This window comes from Myodes glareolus, chromosome 19 (assembly GCF_982192425.1).
Source record: "Myodes glareolus chromosome 19, mMyoGla1.1, whole genome shotgun sequence".
Taxonomy (NCBI): domain Eukaryota; kingdom Metazoa; phylum Chordata; class Mammalia; order Rodentia; family Cricetidae; genus Myodes; species Myodes glareolus.
In genome coordinates this window covers 3,934,373-3,954,665 of record NC_142044.1, presented here as the reverse complement: position 1 = coordinate 3,954,665, position 20,293 = coordinate 3,934,373, and the positions used below count along the sequence as shown (strand labels likewise).

Sequence of the window (20,293 nt, the reverse complement as noted above, 5' to 3'; positions counted from 1 at the left end):
TTCCAGAACAGCTAGTCAGATCCTCTCTGCCTCAAAAATATCAAAATCTAACTGATATCATATAATAAAAATCTAGGAATTCTAGAGAAAACTTTCTCTGAAATTATTTTTCTTTGTGTGTATGTGTGTGCCTATGTTGAGTGTTTGCTACATGTGTGCAGGTGCTCACGGAGGACAGAAGAGAGTGTCAGGTCCCCTGGAGCTGGAGTTACATGTGAGCTGAAATGTTCTTCACCACGGTGCCAAGATTGTTACACATCTTCCGTGCTCCAGGACTATTTTGCACACCTAATCCTATCTTTGACCACGTAGGCTCTGAAGGACAAGTTTAGTTCACTGGCCAGGAGTGAGTGGGTGTGAGGCAGCATGGGTACTTGGATCTAGACACGTTCCGGGCTTGAGCAGAGGTGTCTTGTTCTTTGGGAAGAACAGAGGGAGAAGAACGTGCAAGAAGCCTGTCAAGCGAAGGAAAGGAAAGAGCGCATACGCTGTTCTGCCTAGTTCATTTCAACTTCAGTGGCCAATGAATTGTGTCTCCAAGTTCATAGGCAAATTAATTTTTTAAAGATTTATTTATTATGTCTACAGCATTCTGCCTCTGCGTATGCCCACATGTCAGAAGAGGGCGCCAGATTTCATTACAGATGGCTGTGGGCCACCATGTGGTTGCTGGGAATTGAATTCAGGACCTCTGGAAGAGCAGCCAGTGCTCTTTAACCTCTGAGCCATCTCTCCAGCCCTCATAGGCAAATTTAATAAACAAGTCTGTGTGTTTCGCTGTTTTGTTTTGGGTTTTTTATATGTTTGTTTGTTTGTTTTTGTATTTCAAAACAGGGTTCTCTGTGTAACCCTAGCTGTCCTGGAACTCACAATGTAGACCAAGCTGACCTAGAACTCACAGTGATCCACCTGTCTCTGCCTCCCAAGGGCTGGGATTAAGGGCGTGGGTCACCACACCCAGGGCCAGGTTATGACTGCAGAGAATTCACCCTAGGCAGTTTGCTGCAATCCAAGACAATCGCAGGGTAAGACAGGGACCACGCAGACCCTTTCCTTCCACACCCTCCTCTGTAAGGCCGCTTAGCTTTGGTTAGACTTCCAGCACACACGGATGATGTTTTAACTATAATATTTGGAGCCTGGAAACTTAATGGACAGGAGGGGAGAGGCAGGGGAGTGGGAGAAAAGAAAAACCCACTTTTGAACACACCAGGCCAGCGCACACCTACTGCCTTTTCACACACAAATTCTACAGTCAGTGGCTGCTTTCATCCTTGCTCACATAACTTGGGCCAGATCTCTGATTCCCCAAAGTTGGCTCCTACAAGTTCGAATCACGTACCCTTTGTTCTCTGCTGTAAATGCTCTCTGGGTCCGTGAAGAAGCAGATAACTGAACGTTTGTGAGGAAGCTTCTGTAAAGGCTTTTGAAGTGAAGCCCACGAGCATGTTGCTCAAGAACCAGACTGCAGGGCGGTCTTTACAGAAGCGGTTAGCTGAGCGGATCATCTCCTGAGCAGAAGTCAGTCGGCAGGTTGGAGAAAGGGCCATTAGCTCAGTCCTGTACTGTCCTCAACTTTAGAGGGCCAATTTCAGACTCTCCCAGGATGTCCTCGCAGAATCAAACACAGTTGGAGCCAGCACCACACCTCTCCAAGGTCGCTCCTTAGCAGTCTGGGAGCTACCAAAAGCTTTCTTCAGAAGAAACTCCAAGTGCAAGCAGGCACACACATGCAGTTACGGGGTGGGGGAGGGGTGGTAAAAAATGTCTTGTGTTCTCATTTATTCTCCAGCTTCAAACTGCACCAAGATTGGAAGTTCCTGCACTGCTCTTGCTCCTTTGAAAAGTAAGTACTTTTCAAAGTTGAATTTAATAATTGTACTTCACAAAACTCCCAAAGGCAGGGTCATTGAGCCATAAAACCTGCAGACCCCAGGCATGTGACGGAACAGAGCAGGGGCCAGTGGGCACAGTCATGGAGCAACGAGGCATCCTGGGCCAGAAAGGGGAGGTGGGGGTTTCATTTACCTGTGTAGTAGGGCAAGTGTTGCTATTTTATTTGGGGTAGGTATGTGTCATTTTTAAATGCATCCATGACAGAATGGCTGTGTAGCTCTGACTATATCTAGAAACTTACTCTGTAGACCAGGCTGGCCTGGACCTCAGAGATGCGCCTGTCTCTGCCTCCCAAGTGCTGGGATTAAAGGTGTGCTCTGTGACTGCCCAGATCATATGATTTCTAATGGTAACATAGCAGCCCGTTGTTTTACTGAACCTCAACTTCCAAGCCGATCCTCTGTGGTCAGGTATTTGGAGATTTTCTGATTTTTCACTTTCAAAATTAAAGCTCTAACTGGACACGTGCCAGTAATCCTAGCAATTAAGAGGCTAAGACCTGAAGAACACAGGCTACATAAGACCCAGTCTCAAAAACACACCAAGATGGGGGCTAGAAAGATCTCAGCAGTTAAAAACACTTGCTGCTCTTACAGAGGACCAGGATATGGTTCCCAGTGCCCCATGGTAGCTCACAACTGTCTGTCACTCCAGTTCTGGGAGATTCAACCCCTCCTTCGGATCTCCTCATGGACCAGGCACACATGTGAATATATAGTTTACTAACCTGCCTTTCTGAGATTGCACAATGATCTATAATCCTACAGCCTTGGTATTTTACCTTAACCCAGGTCTGCTTATCTTGACCAATTTGTAAGGGTTCTCTGGGTCACTACTGTAAAATCTGTTTCTTAAACCTTTAATAATTTGTTTCTTAAACCTCTGCCCCCTGGGTTTGCCACTTGTATAATTTTTATGAACTCTCCTTTTTTTTGTTGTTTTATTTTGGTTTAGTTTGGTTTTTGGTTTTTGAAGACAGGGTTTCTCTATGTAGCTTTTAGAGCCTGTCCTGGAACTAGCTCTGTAGACCAGGCTGGCCTCAAACTCACAGAGATCTGCCTGCCTCTACCTCCTGAGTGCTGGGATTAAAGGTGTGTGCCACCGCCACCTGAATAACTCTCCATTTATACTTAACTACATCTGCATCTGATGTTTGTCTTTTATTTAATATGAATAATATGCATATTTTTAACACTTATTTTTATTATTTTTAATTATATATACATGTGGGTACATTGTGTATATTCGTGCAAATGTGTGCTGGTTGGTGCCCATGGAAGCCAGTAGGGTTGGATTCCCTGGAGCTGAAGTTACAGGTGGTTGAGTCACCCAGTATGAGTGCTGGGAATCAGACTCTCGTCTGTTGGAAGAGCAGTAAAAGCCCTTCATCACTTAACCGCCCTCCAGTCCCTGGCTTACATACTTTGAGTATCTAGTTGGGTGGTAGTAGTGCAAGCAGAGGCAGACGGAGCTCTGTGAGTTCAAAGCCAGCCTGCTCGACAGAGCTAGCTCCAGGACAGCCAGGGCTACACAGAAAAACAGAGAGAGAGAGACAGACAGACAGACAGACAGACAGACACTCTGTACCAGGGCTTTTGTGTCTTAAACAAGATTCTTCCAACACAACTTCCAAAGGGCTACTGACCAAAGAATAGCCACTTCAGAGGGTTTAATCCCTCAGTTCAAAAAAATGGAGATTTTTATTCCCAGTCTAAATGAATAACAGCTGTGTGCCCTGATGTACAATAACATAAGACTCTATACTTGGTGTAAGACTACAGCTGCTATCTTTTTCTTCTTTAATAATTTTTATTTTTATTTTATTTTATGTACATTTGCCTGCTTTGCCTGCATGTATCTCTGGGTGAGGGTATCAGAAGCACTGGAAACGGAGTCACGTCACAGACAGGTGTGAGCTGGCGTGCAGGTGCTGGGAATTGAACCCTGGTCCTGTGGAAGAGCAGCAGTGCTCTTAACTGCTGAGTCATCCCCCAAGCCCCAGCAGCTGCTTTTCTTACTCTTATTATCATATTTTTATACGTATATACTTCCTCTGAACTCTAAGTCGTGGTCTTGGCAGTACTTCCTGACAATGAGTTCCCTGAATCACGTTTTATTAAAGGGGGCATAGGAAAATGGAGAAGGAGGAAGGAAGAAGGAGCAGTGGGGAAAGAAGAGGAGGAGGGGAGGAGAAAAGGAAGGACGGGAGTGAGGCTGAGGGGAGTGAGGCTGAGGGGAGGAGACAGGAAGAAGAAGGGAGGAGGAAAAGATGGGAGGGGAGGGGAAACCTTCAGGTTTTAAGTGAATGTTTGGTTCGTTCCGTTACCTCACTCTCCTTCCATGGGCCTAATAGAACCATTCCAGGGCCCTGTCAGTGAAGTTCTCAGAGTCCCTGCCAGCACGTATCTGATTTCCTGGACCCCTTATCTATCAGTCAGCCCTGGTAGGCTGTGCAGGCAGGAACCCTCTAGTAAAGCCACCTAGCTGCCCTTCGGGATTCTCGGTCCCTCGCCATGCCCCCTGCTGGAGGCCTCAACTCATTCTGGATCTTCATCAGAACACCTTTGATTCTGGAGCACCAGAAGGGGCTCATGAAGAACAGTCAGGCCAGCAGCCTGGTATCTCTGGACCCTAGGAACTTCCACCAGCCCAGAACCCTTTGAAGGGAAGAAGCAGACTCCAGACACTGAAGAGGCAATTATCCTCGGGGATCACTTCACTCAATTCCATTTTGCAGATGGAAAAGGAAGAAATAATGAGAAGAGAATACTCTCTCATCTTATGCTAATTGTCTTATTGGCAATACAGAAAGGCGGTAAATGCTACTTTGTTCCTGGCTTCTTTGAAAAGATAGATCAGAGAAGTACAGAAAGCAGTGCTTTTATGGGGCTCACTGAACTGGGAAGTAAGGCAACAGTGTAGGGTGAGTGTGGGAAGGAAGGCCCCTGGGAACCCATGGGAGGGCACTCAGAGCCAGAGCGAGCATTCACAGACTCTGTCACCGCGATACTACTATGCCTACTTCCTTCAAAGAAAAAGAAGCAAGTTTTCCCACTCCAGACTTTGTTCCCCATGTACAATCCTAGCGTATGGCACAGAGAGGACACCAAACACTTGGCTTATGAAACTTACAAACCCAAATCCTTAACTTACTCACGTGACCAACGTGGGCCCTAAGGTTTGTTCCATCTTAGGATCCTAGACTTCAGGTTAAAACCAACTCAATTCCCCAGGAATAATTAATTTCACGCCATCCACCTGTCTCCCATCTGAAATCCAATCCAGCCACTTTGCTCTTGCCTGTCTGCTGAGCAAACACGGGCCACTCCACCCTTGCTAAAGCAGCTTCATCCTGTCCATGCTTGCTTTACCCCTTCCTTTCCTCTCCCCAAATCTTTCCACACCTTGGAAGCCCTGATCACTGCCTGACTGGGGGGAGGGGTCAATGTCAGAGTGTTTGCCTAACTGCTAGCCTAGCACATGGGATGCCCTGGGTTCCATTCTCGAGCTGCAAAATACAAACGATTGAATGAATGAGCAAGAAACAAACAAACAAATAAAGAAACAAACAAACAAACAAAGAAACAAACAAACAAACAAAAAACTGAAAAGCCAAGAACGCAGGCCTTTTACAGAGAAGTGGGCCCTTCGGTGTTTATAGAGGAGATAACTGTTGCTTTCCTTCCCTGCCCTGAGCGCAGATGAAACCAGACCACCACAAAGCGCTGCCGCCATGCTCACCGCCACCCACGTTCATTACAAAGTAAAATTCCCTGCTTCACAGGCCTGGGGCCGCTACCGCTTACACAGACTGCCCGTCCATTCAAATGCGCCCTCCTTCTCTACAGCCCAGACTTATTTTCATAACAATATACTCTGGAATCCTCAGAACCTCACTGAGACCTGGTGGCTATTCTAGTAGCGATTCAGAATGTGTAGTCTTTAATAAATAATACTGCTACTCCTCACCAGCACACCCAGTTAAAATATTTCTCTTTTCCCAATAGAGTTGGGATGGGGGAGGATTACTATCCCCGCAGATACTTTGTTTCTGTTACATTTAGCCTTCATACTTTGTTTCTGTTACATTTAGCCTTCATACTTTGTTTCTGTTACATTTAGCCTTCATAGCCCTGCGTTGTCTGCCATTTACTGGTAAGAAGCTTATAGCAATAGCAGGAGGGATAGCTCAACAGTTAAGAGCTCTGGCTGCTTCCAAAGGACCTACGTTCAATTCCCATTAACCACAAGGTGGCTCACAAGCATCTGTAACTCCAGTTCCAGGGAATCCCAGGCTGGTCTCTGCAGGCAGGAGGCAAGCAAAGGGTGGACAGACATATATCCAGGAAAAAAACCCATAACAACCATAAACACGAACGTGTGTGTGTGTGTGTGTGTGTGTGTGTGTTGCTGATGATTTATAAACAGCAGGCTGCGATGCGGCAAGCCTTTGATCAAGCCCAGTACTCAAGGAAGCAGAGGCAGGTGAATCTTGGGTTCTGGCAGCTAGAGCTACACGGGGCAATCCTGTCTCGAAAAACAAACAAACAAAACTTATGGTGGAACTGGGAACGCCACCGTGTTTGCCTGGCATATGGGAGGTGCTGGCTTTGACCCCCAAGATTGCTAAGGAAAAGAAATGCAGCAGCATAAATTATACCTTGTTAGCGATGGATAAACAAATAAAACGGATACCAAGGAGGCTGGATCTGTCTAGGAGATAGAAGTATACAGGCCATACAGATGGAAACTCAGCGGGAAGCTGGAGGCCCAAAGGAATGCTGTTGGTAGACTCCCAGGTATGAGTTGCTGTGGCTAACCAACTGCCAACTAGTCCTGTGACTAACCAACTGCCAACTAGTCCTCTTGGGCCAAAGCAAATTCCTACTTTAGCCTGTCGCTGCTCGCTGAGGAATTCTTCCTGGGCAGTTTTGCCAAGCTGAGGGCTCTGGTCTCAGGGCAGGCCTAGAGAGACTGTTTCATTAACAGCAGTCCCTGGGCACCACCACCTGGGGAGGCAGAGATGTGAGGACCCCCCCCAATATGGGTGCCAGGGATTAAAGTAAATCCACTTAAATTAGACAGGGCAACACCTGCTGTTATTATCTGACCCTTGGACCAAGGTGACAAGGACGGGCTGCTGGGCTGTGAAGGCTAAAGCCAGGCAGCAAAGTTTAAAACCATGAGTGGGAGAACAGACAGTAAGACTCAAGTCACCTTCACGTGCCACGGTCAGTTCTCACCAGATATTATAGGAGGACTAACAAGTAAAGAGTTATCAGGGAGACAGATCAAAAAGGATCGAGGAATAAAAACATGTTGGTTCAGGCGAGCAGGGAGGCAAAGAAAAGAGAAAAAATACTATTCAGCCAAAGTACTCATTTAAAAAATCAGAAATGCTTGCCTGGCATGGTGGCACATGCCTTTAATCCTAGCATTTGAGAGGCAGAGGCAGGTAGAAGTCAGAGTTTGAGGCCAGCCTGGCCTACAGAGAGAGTTCCAGGGCAGCCAAGGCTACAGAGAACCCCCAGCTTGAAGAAAAACAGAAACAAACAAACAAATGAAGCGAAACAAATCAGAAATGCACACTTGATAACCCAACACTCCACAGGCGGAAGGATCAGGAGCTTAAATGTATCCTTGGCTAGCGAGTTTGACGCCAGCCTGAGCTATGGGAGACTTTTGTTTCAAAAACAAACAAACAACAACAAAAAAAAAAGACAAAAGAGGAAGAGAATTAAGGAAAAGGAAAGAAGGAGGGAATGAGAGAGAGAGAAAAAAAATAATAAGTGCCTGGTTAGACCAGAGTCAAGAAAGAGACTCGAGGCGACTGCCTGGCTCACCTAAGAATTCTTTAAAAGTAAATTTAACAGCTTACCCTAAAGTCAACCTTATCAATACACACCTTCCATCGCCCATCTCGGGGTTCTTGAGCTCAGTTACTGGGGTACAAATGTTTCTTTTAAGTCAGACTTTCCTGGCTACTTTCCCAAACTGTCCTTTCTACTTTGCAGAAACTCCAGTGTAGTGGGTGCCCACTGCTAATCCCACCACCGCAGTAGAGGCTGAAGCAGGGGGACCCGAGATTCATGACTAACCTGATCTACATAGCGAGGCTTAGTCATCTTGGACTTGATTTCAGTCCTCCTAAGAATGGCCCTGGTCCAGTTTAGGCAGCACTCTCTAATCACAGTCATATACTTACAACTCCCAAGAGCCGGGTAAGAAAGCCAGTAGGATCTTTCCTGGCCCAGTTGTTTCAGCAGGGACAACATCTCACTAGAACTCTTTACCTTACCTCTGAGCTGGAAACACTGGATATCAACTCAAAGAAGGGGGAGCCCTCGGGAAATCCCACTATGTGAAACTAGAGACAGGCTTCTTACCCAAGTCGACTGAGGACTAGGACAGGAGGTCGTGAAAGACTTCAAACAGGTCTTTAGCAGCTCGGTAAACAGGTGAGCTGTCAAAATGACCCCCAACACACACACTCTTCCCTAAGCCACAGTTTAGCAAAACAATGAGAGCAAACAACCTCGGGAGGAGGTCGAGGAATTCTTGCTTCCGGTTAGAATCATATCAGCAGTGGCGTCAACCGAGGTAGCCTAGGGGAGAGTAGGAGGCGGCCTCTTTTCACCGAGGCACGGGCTAGCATCAGAAGTCCCCGATTTTGCATTTATTGTGTAAAGTGGGCATTGAAAGGATTAACTAGCTCCATAATTAACCCAAAATCAAGTTAAAGCCTGGGTCAGAGCTTCAGTGCAGACTCCTGGGCCATCTGGAGGAAACAATAGCACACCTCTAAGGGCTGAGGGCTCTCCGTGGTTTGTCGCTTGCCTCCCGGTGGGTGGTTTGTTTGTTGTTTGTTTGAGCAATCAGACAAGCTTCGGAAGGAAGGATAGCAAGAATTCCTGGGTGGAACTGCATTATTAAGCATAAACATAATTTATTCCCAGATTTTTTAGACTATATTTTGATAGTGTTACTCAACATTTTTTGGGTATTTTTAGGTAACTCAATCTTGCCTGTGGGTCAATTCTGTGGGTGCTGGGACACCAATCAAAGCAGTGTACGGGTGTTTTCTTCTAGAGGCATTTGACAAATCCAAGCGCTCTAATGGGTGCAGTTTGCAGAAGCTGGAGGAGAGCACAGGGAAAAGGCAGTCTAGGGCACAAGCTGAGGTGGTAGATCTGAGCTGTGTCCAGAGCCAGCACGGTAGGCTAACTCCAGAGTTGGGAGAGACGGGAGTGTCTCGCAAACCCCGCCTGCACTGGGTTCCTCTGCTTCAGCTCCAACCCAGGGCCCTTCTGCTGGGAGTCCACTTATTCACCCTGTAACTGCAACTCTGCATGGTTTAGCCCTTTGTAAAAGACCAGACCGGCCCGCCCTCCGTAGTATCCCAGGAGGGCTAGGGAAGGACACTGTCGGACTCAGTTGGAACTTACCATTTACTCACTGACTGTGGCTTCCTGACTGCTCTATCCAAGCACAACTTTGTGACTGAGTACGCGGGCGGGCGTCTGCATCAATAGGGAATTCCGTGTTGGTGTACTAGTTGCCTTTATCTCCCTTAATTCACCCACTTCCTAGTCACGCTCACTTCAAGGCCTTTGCCTGGGAAACCTGCTTCAGCTATCTTCAGGGCTTGAGCCCTCTTCTGGTCTTTCCTCAATGGCTCTATGTGAAACATATTCTCCCAAATCTTCGTAAATCTTCAAAAGCTCAGTTTTTCGGCAAGCGTCTGTGCTAACCTAATTTATTATGCTTATTTCTCAATCGGTGGACCTTGTTCTCCTGACATATGCTAAACCTGTAAGCATTAGTGAATCTCAACACTGAAACAATGTTCAATATAGAGGGCCTCAAGATATAGTTGAGGTGAAAAAAATGAATACGTATTTGTACTGGTATAGTGAAGATATGATAAATTATTGGCATTTTTACTGTTAAAGATGTGTAATATAGCCAAATGCATAAAAAATAAAATCTTAACTAAATGTATTTTTAAAACTCCTTAAGCTAAAATACACAAAACAATAATAATAATAATAATAATTAGTTGTAATGTATTTTTAACTTTTTTTTTAACTATTGTAACTTTTAGGCTCCTGTCAGCTACTGGCATAAATCCATGTCCATTTTGGGCTTGCTCTCTACTGCAGGGTCTCCCCTTAAGGATATGGCCTGCTTCACACATCTTTGTTTCTTCTTATAACGCTTGTCAGAACACAGTGCAAGCACTGCAGAAAGCATGTTTTTACGCTTATGAAAAGATCTGTATAGAGTCGACTATTACAAATGCACATGTGTGTGTCCTCTTGATATGCTTTATATAATTCGACAGTAAAATAAATAAGAGTTTCTTTTTTCGTAGACCAGACACACCTGCTACCCCCTCTGGGAAGAGTTTCTTCTCCTTGTTGACAAAGATCGTCAACTCTCATAGAAGTTGAAGGTGGGCAAGCAGAACATTCTAAAGTGCACACAGAGACAAAATGTCTGCCCCCTCCCCCTCTTATTTAAGGAGGGGTCACACAAGACAGAGCATTTCACCCTGAAAAGTCACCAGCAAAGAGAAGAGGACAGTGGGCCTGTCTGTGAGAGGCTCAGGGGTAGACTGTCGCTTGCTGCCAGTCTGACACCCAGAAACCACATGGAAGAAAAGAACCAATGTTTTCAAGTTGTCCTCTGACTGCCATGTACAAGCTTCAATAGCTGCGTGTGCACACACACACACACACACACACACACACACACACACATACACGAAATAAATATGTAAGTAAACAGTATTATTTATATAAATCATAACAAGATGATCCATCTTCAGGGCAAACTTTCTAACTGGAAACCCCTTCCTAACTCGACATAAAAAGATTACCTGCATCTCATTTGGATTTGGAATTTAATCTCTAAGAGTTTGCTCTGGGGGAGTATTTCCAGAAAACACAGGCAGGCCTCCTAGGCGCAATTTACCAGGAAACACTGCAAGCTCCTAATCGGGACCTCTTCCTCGTTCAGGTGACTGGCAGGCTCAACGGCCTATTCAGGCACTTTATCTTGGAGTCTCAACCTCATAAAATGCCTCATCAGCCCCCAATGCATCCCTACAGGGGCCGAGTAGAATATGAACATTCAGAAAATGAAGTGTGCAGGGCATGGTGGGGCCCGCCTTTAATCCCAGCATTCGGGAGGCAGACACAGCCATATTTGAGTTCAAAAACTGCCTGATCTCCAGAGTTAGTTGTTCCAGGACAACCAGAGCTACAAAGAAATCCCTGTCTTAAAAGGGGGAGGGGGACAGGAAGGAGAGAAAAAGAAAAGGAGAGAGAGAGAATCTCAGATTCCCAAAAGTGACCCGGAAGTCATGGACGACCTCAAACATTTCTCCACCGTTTGAGCAGAGAAAGCAAAGGAGGTTTGACTGTGGTCTTCTTACCGCGTCGTTAGTTAGTTTTCCCGGGATACAAAATGAAATCCTGGGAACCACTAGGTAAAAGCTACTTCCGTTAAACGCGCGTGTAATCCTAGATAGGCATTAGCCATAAAAACTAGGTAATATGTACTCGTCAAACCAGATTGTTAGTACTCGGTACTTAGACTCAATAGTGAATAAATTATCCCTATTGGCGCTAAGTATAACCTGGGGAGAATAAATACCCATCCGCTTTCATTCGTAATTCGTTTGACTCACACCGCGAAACTAAGCAGTCAAGCTAAATGTTAATTGTGCGATTAAAGTGAACGTGCAGCCTTTTTTTTCCCAAACACTAAACTCAAAACAATTCAACACACACGAAAACCAAAACGTTGTGATTGCCTTGGATTTGAGTTACATAAATTTAACTCCTTCCACTAAGAAGCTAAGGTGGCGGTGAAGACGTGGGTGGGTTGTCTCCTAAAACTGATCGCTTTCCCATCCGTAGGCCACTGTCTAGCCCCTGGCCGAGTTTCTAAGATTAGTTCTTCGATCCCCGTAGGGACTGAGCTATTAAACCTTTAAGGGTGGCGACCGTCGTGGGTTCCTAAGTATGACAGCAGGCGTCCTGCATAGGCCAGAGTTTCCTAGGGAAGCTGGCCCTTCCTCTCCATCCCAGCACAGGTCTGTCAGGCTTCCCACTCTGCCCTCCTCCCTTCCGGGTCCCTCAAAATGGGACTGGTCCTGTGCACTTCTCGGTGGAGACTCTCGGAAAGGTCCCCTTGGCAGGGCCACGCGAGCAGGGTAAAGTTACCGGGGACAGCAAAAGGGCGGCCTCTGAGGACTTCCAATAGGACGCAGCCAGTTCCCGGCCTGGGACGCTCGGGGAGGAGGGGGAAGGAAGTGTCGCCACCGAATGGAAGGAGGACAGCGGGACCCACCTCCGGCCCCCTCCCGCTCCCGCCCTCGGCCCCACCTCCCCCGGCTCGCACAAAGCCGTCCCCAAGGCGGGGACCACGACGGACCAGGCCCAGCGCCCCGAGGCTCGCGCTGCAGCTCCCCGCCGGTCGAGAGCTACGGTCCAGGACGCGGAGTGTCCGGAGTCCTTGCGCCCCACGGTCCCCCCCTTTCCGTCGAAGGCCTCGGTGAAGGCCGATCGAGCCCCACGCCCGAGGTGGCGGCCTCCGAGCAGTGGGCCGCGCGGTCACCGGACGCGTACGAGCCTGGGACGTCGGGGCGCAGGAGACTGGCCCAAGTGTGGGTGCCCCTTCGTTGCGGGCCTCAAAATCAGTTCCCCCATTCCCCAGAGGTCCTGCCCCGCACCTGCGTGAGGTGACCGAACAATGCGTGGGCGGCGGGAGAGAGCGAAGAGCGGCACACCCACGGGCCCCTCCATTGCGGCCTGCCCGCGCCTCGCTCCTGTCGGGGGCCCACGCCGGAGAGCACACGAACCCCTGGCCGCCCCATGGGGAAGATGGCCGTGTCTGCAGCCGCATAAAAGCCCTTTGTTGAGCGCACACAAAAGCAGCCCAGAACGCTTTTCCAAAGCAGGCCCTTTGGCCTAATCGAAGGAGGTCGACTGAATTTCCAAATGGCCCAGGAAGTCAAACTGGGGAGCAGCTCCAGTCAAGGGGGCAACTATGGGCCTCCCACCACCATCTACCAAAATCTTAATCCGTGCCCAAGGGTTGGTCGGGTCAGGGCAGTGGGAGCTGAGGTCGTTCATCGGGGAGGAAGCAGAGAAAAACCCATGTTTCCTAGCAAGGCCCAAAAGGGGTATTAAACGTTCACGTTCATGTAGAGTTTTCTCCCCTAAATCGGGGTAGAAATATAATCCGAGAGGGTCTGGATCCACCAAAATGGGAAAAAAGAAAAATAATACAAAAACAAAAACCAACAATAGCAACTTAAAAAAAAACACAACAAACCAGTTGCCATCAGCCCAAAGTGGCAGCAGCTGCAGCCGCCGGCGCGTGCGATCCACTTACTTGTCCGACTCTTGTGACATGTTTGATCCAATGAACTCGCTCCCCTTTTCCTGGCGCCTCAGCCTCTGGTGAAACTGGACTTTCAAGTCTGTGCAGGTGAAGGTGTGTGAGAGCGCCCGAGATGGCAGAACAAGAGCTACAGGTAATTCTGCTTTCGTCCCCCCTCACCACTCTCGCTCGCCCGCTCGCTCGCTCGCTCGCGCCCTCACCTAGCCGGAAAGGTGGGATGGGGGGGGAGGCGGCCCTCACATAGGGCCCGCGCTCGGAGGCGGCCCGGCGGCGCGGAGTCCTCCCGGATCGAGGCACTGGGCAGACACAGAGCGGAAAGTGGCGGACTTGGGCGGCCACAGGTAACTTTCTCGCACGGCGCTGAATTCTTTCACTAAAGGGTACAAGCCCGAGGGCCGAGCTGCGCGGTGATTGGCTGCGCAGCTCGCTCAGGTGAGCTGCCATTGGCAGAGGCGCGCTCAGGTAAGGCCCTTCTCCAAGCGCAGGTAACTAACTCACTGCGAAGTTTCCCGGAGTGCAGCGGTGGTGGCACGCTGGCGTCGCTGCCGAGAGTGCTTCTCCCTGCTTTTTTTGCCTTCCTTCCCTGACTAGGGGCCGGGGAGGAGGTGATGGGTGAGGAGCAACGGGGAGCACCACCTGCAGCACCACCGTGTGCGTGCTTGGGGTCAAACCGAAGGACGATCGAGAGCTGAACTCAGATCAACAAGGCACCCGGAACCAAATGGGCAGTTGACACCCGCTGGACGACCTGGGTGACGGGCAGAAGAGTCGGGGACGAGAGTTAAGTTATGCTAAGAGTGCAAAAGAAACGGCTTGCCGGGCCTGTTGCGTAATTGCATTTTTAGCATTCTTAGCCACAAGAAACTCTTCTCGCGCCCTGATGCATAGAAGATAGCAGGTCGTTTTGGTTCTCAAGTAGCCGAGCCACCTGGCCTGAGCTGGACCTTCGAAGCGCGGCGAGGCTTTGATGGAGAACGGAGATTCGCTTGGATAGACTCTTGAGATGGCCCGGCGCACCTCTTCCATCTCCCTGCAGCCTGGGATTCCTGCGCTGCGGAAGAACTCCTCCATCTGTGTCATAAGCCTGTCGCCGGTTGACATTTCTAGGCAAGCATCAACATTTACATTGTAATTCAATAGAAGCAGCTACTACAAAGGCGCTTTATCCTTGCCGTTGAACATGGTTGCCAGGGGAACAAAGCTGGGCGAAACTGACTTTTCTGTGGTTTCTCTCGTCCTGGTTGGGAACAACTCGAATTAGCCCAGGTGTAATTTATAACCGCTGCTACCAGAGGAAAGTATTTGTGGGAGTTCTGGCAGGGATCTAGCCCGAACGTGCGGACTGTGGAAATGCAGGAATCTTTGCCACGTGTTGTTTCAGGTTAACGCTGGAGCTGACAGACTTGATACTACTTCTATATTAACCTTCTATATTAATAGCCGGCCGCCTATTTCCTGGGAATTAAATCACAAAACTGGGTTTTGTTGTTCCTTGTTTCCACTCTTAGCAAATGACTTCCACAATTGTATTCTTTTTAAAAATAATACTATAAGCACCCATACGTGTACTTTTAAAAAGTAATGTATTTTAACACAATTTTAACACGGTACCCATGTCCCCCATAGAGACAACCACTGTCCACTGTTGGCTGGTCGTTCTGTGATTGCCTTCCTATTTCCCAGACACGCACCGTGCTATCTTTCGATGTATCAATAACAAAACCGTCTGACCACTGCTCTTTTGCCTGGTCACCTTCCAGTTCTGGATCTTCAGCACCAGTCCCTCGCAGGTTAGAGACTAAGAACTGAGTGTCTGTGTGAGTTCCGGGGACAACAGAACCCACTGGTGTTTTCTGACTTTTCTTATGCCATCCTGATATGTTTCTATAATGGATCGATCGAATGACTGTAAAATTTATTTTCCAAATGCTCAGTCAAACAACCAATTCCACCCTCCCTAGCAAAGGTGCCCACAGAACTCCTGCCCTCCCGGTCCTAGGGAGGTAGGCTGTAGAATGGACTCAGAACTCAGGTGTCATTCTGGGACACCAAGCTCTACACCGTGCACCTTCTTTGAGGGTTTATTTTTCAATTCCCGTGGCACATGATTTTCTTTGTTTTGGTATTTTTTCTTTATTTTGTATGTATGTTTGTTTGTTTGTTTGTTTTTGGTTTTTCTAGAAAGCTTTGGAGCCTGTCCTGGAACTAGCTCTTGTAGAGTAGGCTGGCCTGGAACTCAAAGAGATCTGCCTGCCTCTGTCCCCGAAGTGCTGGGATGAAAGACATGTGCCACCACCACCTGGCTGGTTTATTTTGTTTTGAGGGAGAGTCTCTGTGTAGCCCTTGCTGCCTGAATATATCTGTGTATATGAGACTGGTTTCAAATTTGTGTTTGCCTACCTGTTCAGGGCCCAGGCATCCATTGCTGCACCTTGACCTTTTTGCTTTTCCTGTTTTTTGAGACAAGGTTTCCCTGTGTAGTTCTGGCTGGCCTGGAACTCACTCTGTAGGCCAGGCTGGCCTCGAACTCACAGACATCGGCCTGCCTCTGCCTCTCGAGTACTGGGATTAAAGGCACACTACCACTGCCTGGCCACCCCTTGACTATTTTAAGCAGGCCTTTCACTCTGTGCTCCCAGGTAAGGATGAGGTCATAAGAACCTCTTCAGCAACCCTGTGGGGGTGGGGAGTGGGCTCGCTCCCTAGTGGACCTGCTGTCTTTCCCTCGGAGTGTCTACCGTGTCTTGCACTCTGGAGCATTCACCAGCAAGTGATGTCTGGAAGCCATTCTATGGAGGGTCTGGGTGGGCCACCCTGCAGCTTTTCCCGGTCCTTCCTTTTCTGGGGGCTCTGACTCCTGTCTTTGTGTGGATGGTGGGCAAGTGTGTCTCCTGCTGGCGGCCAAAGACAGGACAGGGAATCGGAAAATTCTTGTTCGAGCTAAACCACTCAAAGGAGAAATGTGTAGTGTCTGACCTCTGGGTGCAGTCCCGTGAAGAAATAGCTCGCACCGAAGCACTGCATAGCAAGGTCACCCAGAGCAAACTCACTGCCACCCCTTTGGGATTCCATGTCCTTACTCTCATCTATGAATGGAGAAAAAAAGATCTGCAGACAAATGGGGAGAGGTCACAAGGATCCAACACCTCTAGCTGCCATTACCTGGACCCCTGATTTTAGCTGCTTGCCTCTCCCGTATCCACCAGGGCCCTGAGTCGACTTGCCAGTGTCCCCCATGGGCGCCTCAGGTGTCTCCAAGGTCAGATCATCCTGTATTTTTAGAACAACTGGGCCTTTTCTGCCCTGACCCCTATGAGCATTCGTGTGTGACTTCTGCTGCCCCCTCCGGCCACTTTCTACTCAGCTACTCTTAGCTGGAGTTCCTGTGAGAAACACTGTGACCATTTCATCTTACATTTCCACACCCCAGGCCACCACTGATGGAATCAGGGCAGGAATTGAAGCAGAAGCCACCCCACCCTACCCCTGCCCTGTCACATCAGACAGAATTGCAGAATTGTGTTGAAATCTCTCTTTTGGTGATGGTCTTTCCTTCATATTCTTTTTTTTTTAAAGATTTATTTATTTATTATATATAGTGTTCTACTTGCATGTGTGCCTGCACACTAGAAGAGGGCACCAGATCTCATTAGAGATGGTTGTGAGCCACCATGTGGTTGCTGGGAATTGAACTCAGGACCTCGGGAAGAGCAGGCGGTGCTCCTAAGCGCTGAGCCATCTCTCCAGCCCCTCCTTCATATTCTTGGTTCCTGCGAATTTATCCTTTTTATGACCTCTTACTGTGCACTTTGTTTTGGTGAGGGCAGGGGGATGGCAAAGAATTGGCATACCAGCTTTAAACATGTCTGTTTCCAACATTATCCCAAAGTTTTTGCCAAACTCCACCAAACTGGTTTGTGCAGCAAAGTCACTGTTGGAGCTGGATGTGGTCCTCTGAAGCTGTGGATGCATATCTGCAATCCCAACATTCAGGAGGCACAGGCAAGAGGTTTCCCAGCTGGTCCTTCCTTTTGCTGCTTTCTAATGATCAAATTCCTGTCTTCTGACATCTAGTGAGTCAACATTGATTTGATAATATGGGTGGATTAGGTGAAGGAAAAATTTCAAACGGACCATTTTAAATGGTCCCCCACGGCCGGAGCAGTGGATCAGCCGTTAAGAGCACTTGCTGCTCTTGCAGAAGACTCAGGTCCAATTTCCAGCACCCATGGAGGCTCTCAACAATCCATTACAGCTTCAGGGGATCCAATGCCCTCTGAAGGTGCAGACCCACATGCAAACATAACACCTATACACAGAAAATAAAAATAATCGAAGTTGTCAACCATGCGACTACCTTTTTACCCAATTGTTTTGATTTCTTTGACACATTAGTTAAGTAAATCTAAAAGTTTCTGCCTCACAGATTATGAAACAATTCTTTACTGCATATGTTTTTATCCATATGCTTCCATTAACACGGTGGCTCCCAAATCTGGTCCCTGTGTAGAACATCAAATCGGATCACAAGGTGTCTACTGGGATTATAAAGTGACCAACTCACCCAAATTCAAGCAGGCAAGCAGCAGGTTGCTTCTCAAAAGCCCCTGCCGGGCTTGGCTGTGTCAGATCTTGAGAAGCACAGAAGCACAGCATTCAGACAGAATGGAGCAACACACTAGGCCACTGCGTAGGGGGCTTGTGTTAGTGTGCACTGTACCAGTGTGGATGAATCCAGTCCTGCCCCTAGGCTTGTTCATTTGATAAATGGCCACTGTCCTTGAGTAGAATAGTTAGCATATCAAAAATGAATGAATGAATAGATAACTAGATGAATAGAAAGTGAACCTGTAACTCACCACAGTATCCATCATTACTTTAGAATTTTTAGCACAGCATAGAATTTGGTCGCTTAAAAAATCTACACTAGCCAGGCCGTGGTGCACATGCCCTTAATCACAGCATTCAGAAGACAAGGCAGGCGGATCTTTGAGTTCGAGGCCAGCCTGATCTGTGGAGTGAGTTGTAGGCCTAGGACAACCAGAACCGCACAGACCAAAGGGGAGGGAATAAAAATTAAAGTGTTTTTATTAAATCTTCCAAGAAGCAATTACATTGATTACTACTATAAATTAAATAATGATTTTAGCATCTATTAAAATGCAAATACTGTTAAAGGTAAAAGTTTAGTATTATTTAGTATTTGCGCTGTCCCTTTTTTCTTTTTTCTCCCTTTCTCTTTTTTGGAAATAGGGCCTCTCTATCTACAAATCCCTGACTATCCTGGTCACTATGTAGACCAGGCTGGTTGCCAACTCACAGATATCTGTCCGCTCCGCCTCCAGAGTGCTGGTGTCAAAGGCGTGCACCACCGTGCCCTGCCCAACCTTTTCTTTGATAATAGTGAATCTCTAACTGGGAAGTTGGAGACACAGATGTTACAGTAGAATAATCCAGTTTTTAAAGGCTGAAGATTGCATCAAGCAAGTCGGCCTGCTGTGTGTTACCTAAGCTGACAGCGCATCACCAAGAGACGGGGGTATCAGCCGTGAGGCATCATGAACACCAACTTGCAAAGGCGATTGCCACTGGGGCCCAGCGCAGAAGAGAACTGACTTCTGAAAGCTGTCTTCTGACCTTCACTGCATGTTATAGAGCACACACATGCATGCACACATGCTCACATACACCCACACACTAAATAAACAAACGTAAAATTAAAAACTAAACAAACGAAACATTACCTTGTTCCATTGGCTATCATCTGTAAGAGCAAACATTGTAAAGAATAAGATGTACCTGGAAGAATTTGAAATTAACTTAGGCACTTAGAACGATCCAATGGACATTAAATGCATGTCTCTTGCTATCTGAAGCCACTTCTTCAGCCGAAGGGGAAATAAGTTTTGCGTTTTACTCTCAGAATGACAAGTATTTCAACTGCTAGAGCTGGCCAGTACCCCACAGAATAGCAGCAAAATATTTTAAAACACCTATGTTTGTCTTTGTTGTTTCTGTCTTTTTTAAGATTTATTTTATTTCATGTGTACGGGTATTTCTCTATGTGTGCTACCTGTGTGCCTGGAGCCTACAGAGTTAAGAGAGAGTGTTGGGGCCCCCAGAACTGGAGTCACAGATGGTTGTGAGCCACCTTGTGGATGCTAGGAATTGAACCCAGATTTTCTGCAAGAGCAACAAGTGCTCTTAACTGCTGAGCACCATTTCTCCAGCCCCCTCGGCTACTTCTTAACTACCTGCTGATATTAGACAGGAAGGATGAGAGTAGAGATGACAGAATTTGGAAGCTGGAAGGTGACTGAAGGGAGGAGCATCGATTTTGTACATCAGAAAGATGAGTGTGACTCTCTGGGGCACTGAAGACCCCGGCTGTTTATTCGATACAACTTCAGAAGGGCTGAGATGAAGTCTCTGTCACTGAGGGTCATTCGGAGGGACCGGAAGAGCTGGTACCAGGGACATCAATTCCAAAGCTTGGCTGGAAGTGTGTAAGTCAGGGCAGCAGTGTTCCATCTTTACCATGCATGAGACTCTAGGTTCGGTCCCTGGTACCACCCAAAAAATGCCATAAGACTGGTGGGTTCCCACCCAGAAAGGCTCCCGTCTGGAAGAGTTTTCTAGGGGTGCCACACCAAGGCACCCCATACAGAAGCCTCACAGCAGAAATGCACTTTCTCACAGGGCCAGAGGGTGGGCGTCTGGTCATGGTGCCAGCAGGAGGAGTGAGTGAGTGTCTTCAAAAGCCTCCTCTTGTCTAGGCTTGTAGGGAGCCATCTTTATGTCCTCGTGAGTTCTTTCCATTGTGAGCACATGGCTGTGGCCTAATTGCTTCTCACAGGGACATCTGTCAAACCTATTATGGGTTTGTTCCCATCCAGCCAGGTAACTTCGTCTTCGTCTTTCTCTCTCTCTCTCTCTCTCTCTCTCTCTCTCTCTCTCTCTCTCTCTCTCTCTCTCTCGACCA

At 47.7% G+C, this 20,293-nt stretch overlaps 1 protein-coding gene and 1 long non-coding RNA gene across 6 annotated transcripts in view; one reads left to right on the top strand and one right to left on the bottom strand.

Moving 5' to 3' along the window:
* Grhl2 (grainyhead like transcription factor 2) overlaps positions 1 to 13,638 on the bottom strand; it is a 121,271-nt gene extending 107,633 nt beyond the window's left edge. For 2 of the 5 annotated variants that reach the window (XM_085679087.2, XM_087898728.1), the window contains exon 1: positions 13,303 to 13,436. In XM_085679087.2, coding sequence (XP_085535213.2) covers positions 13,303 to 13,322 — 20 coding nt within the window. In that variant the 5' untranslated portion in view covers positions 13,323 to 13,436. Of the gene's footprint in view, positions 1 to 12,128; positions 12,238 to 13,302; positions 13,444 to 13,511 lie in introns of those variants that run through there. The other 3 variants (XM_085679085.2, XM_085679088.2, XM_085679090.2) reach the window with 3 other exon arrangements.
* On the top strand, positions 13,537 to 15,683 carry LOC148118886 (uncharacterized). Its single transcript, XR_015735578.1, has 2 exons — positions 13,537 to 13,652; positions 13,903 to 15,683. It is a non-coding gene; the product is annotated as an uncharacterized LOC148118886 (long non-coding RNA).
* Positions 15,684 to 20,293: the final 4,610 nt, after the last annotated feature.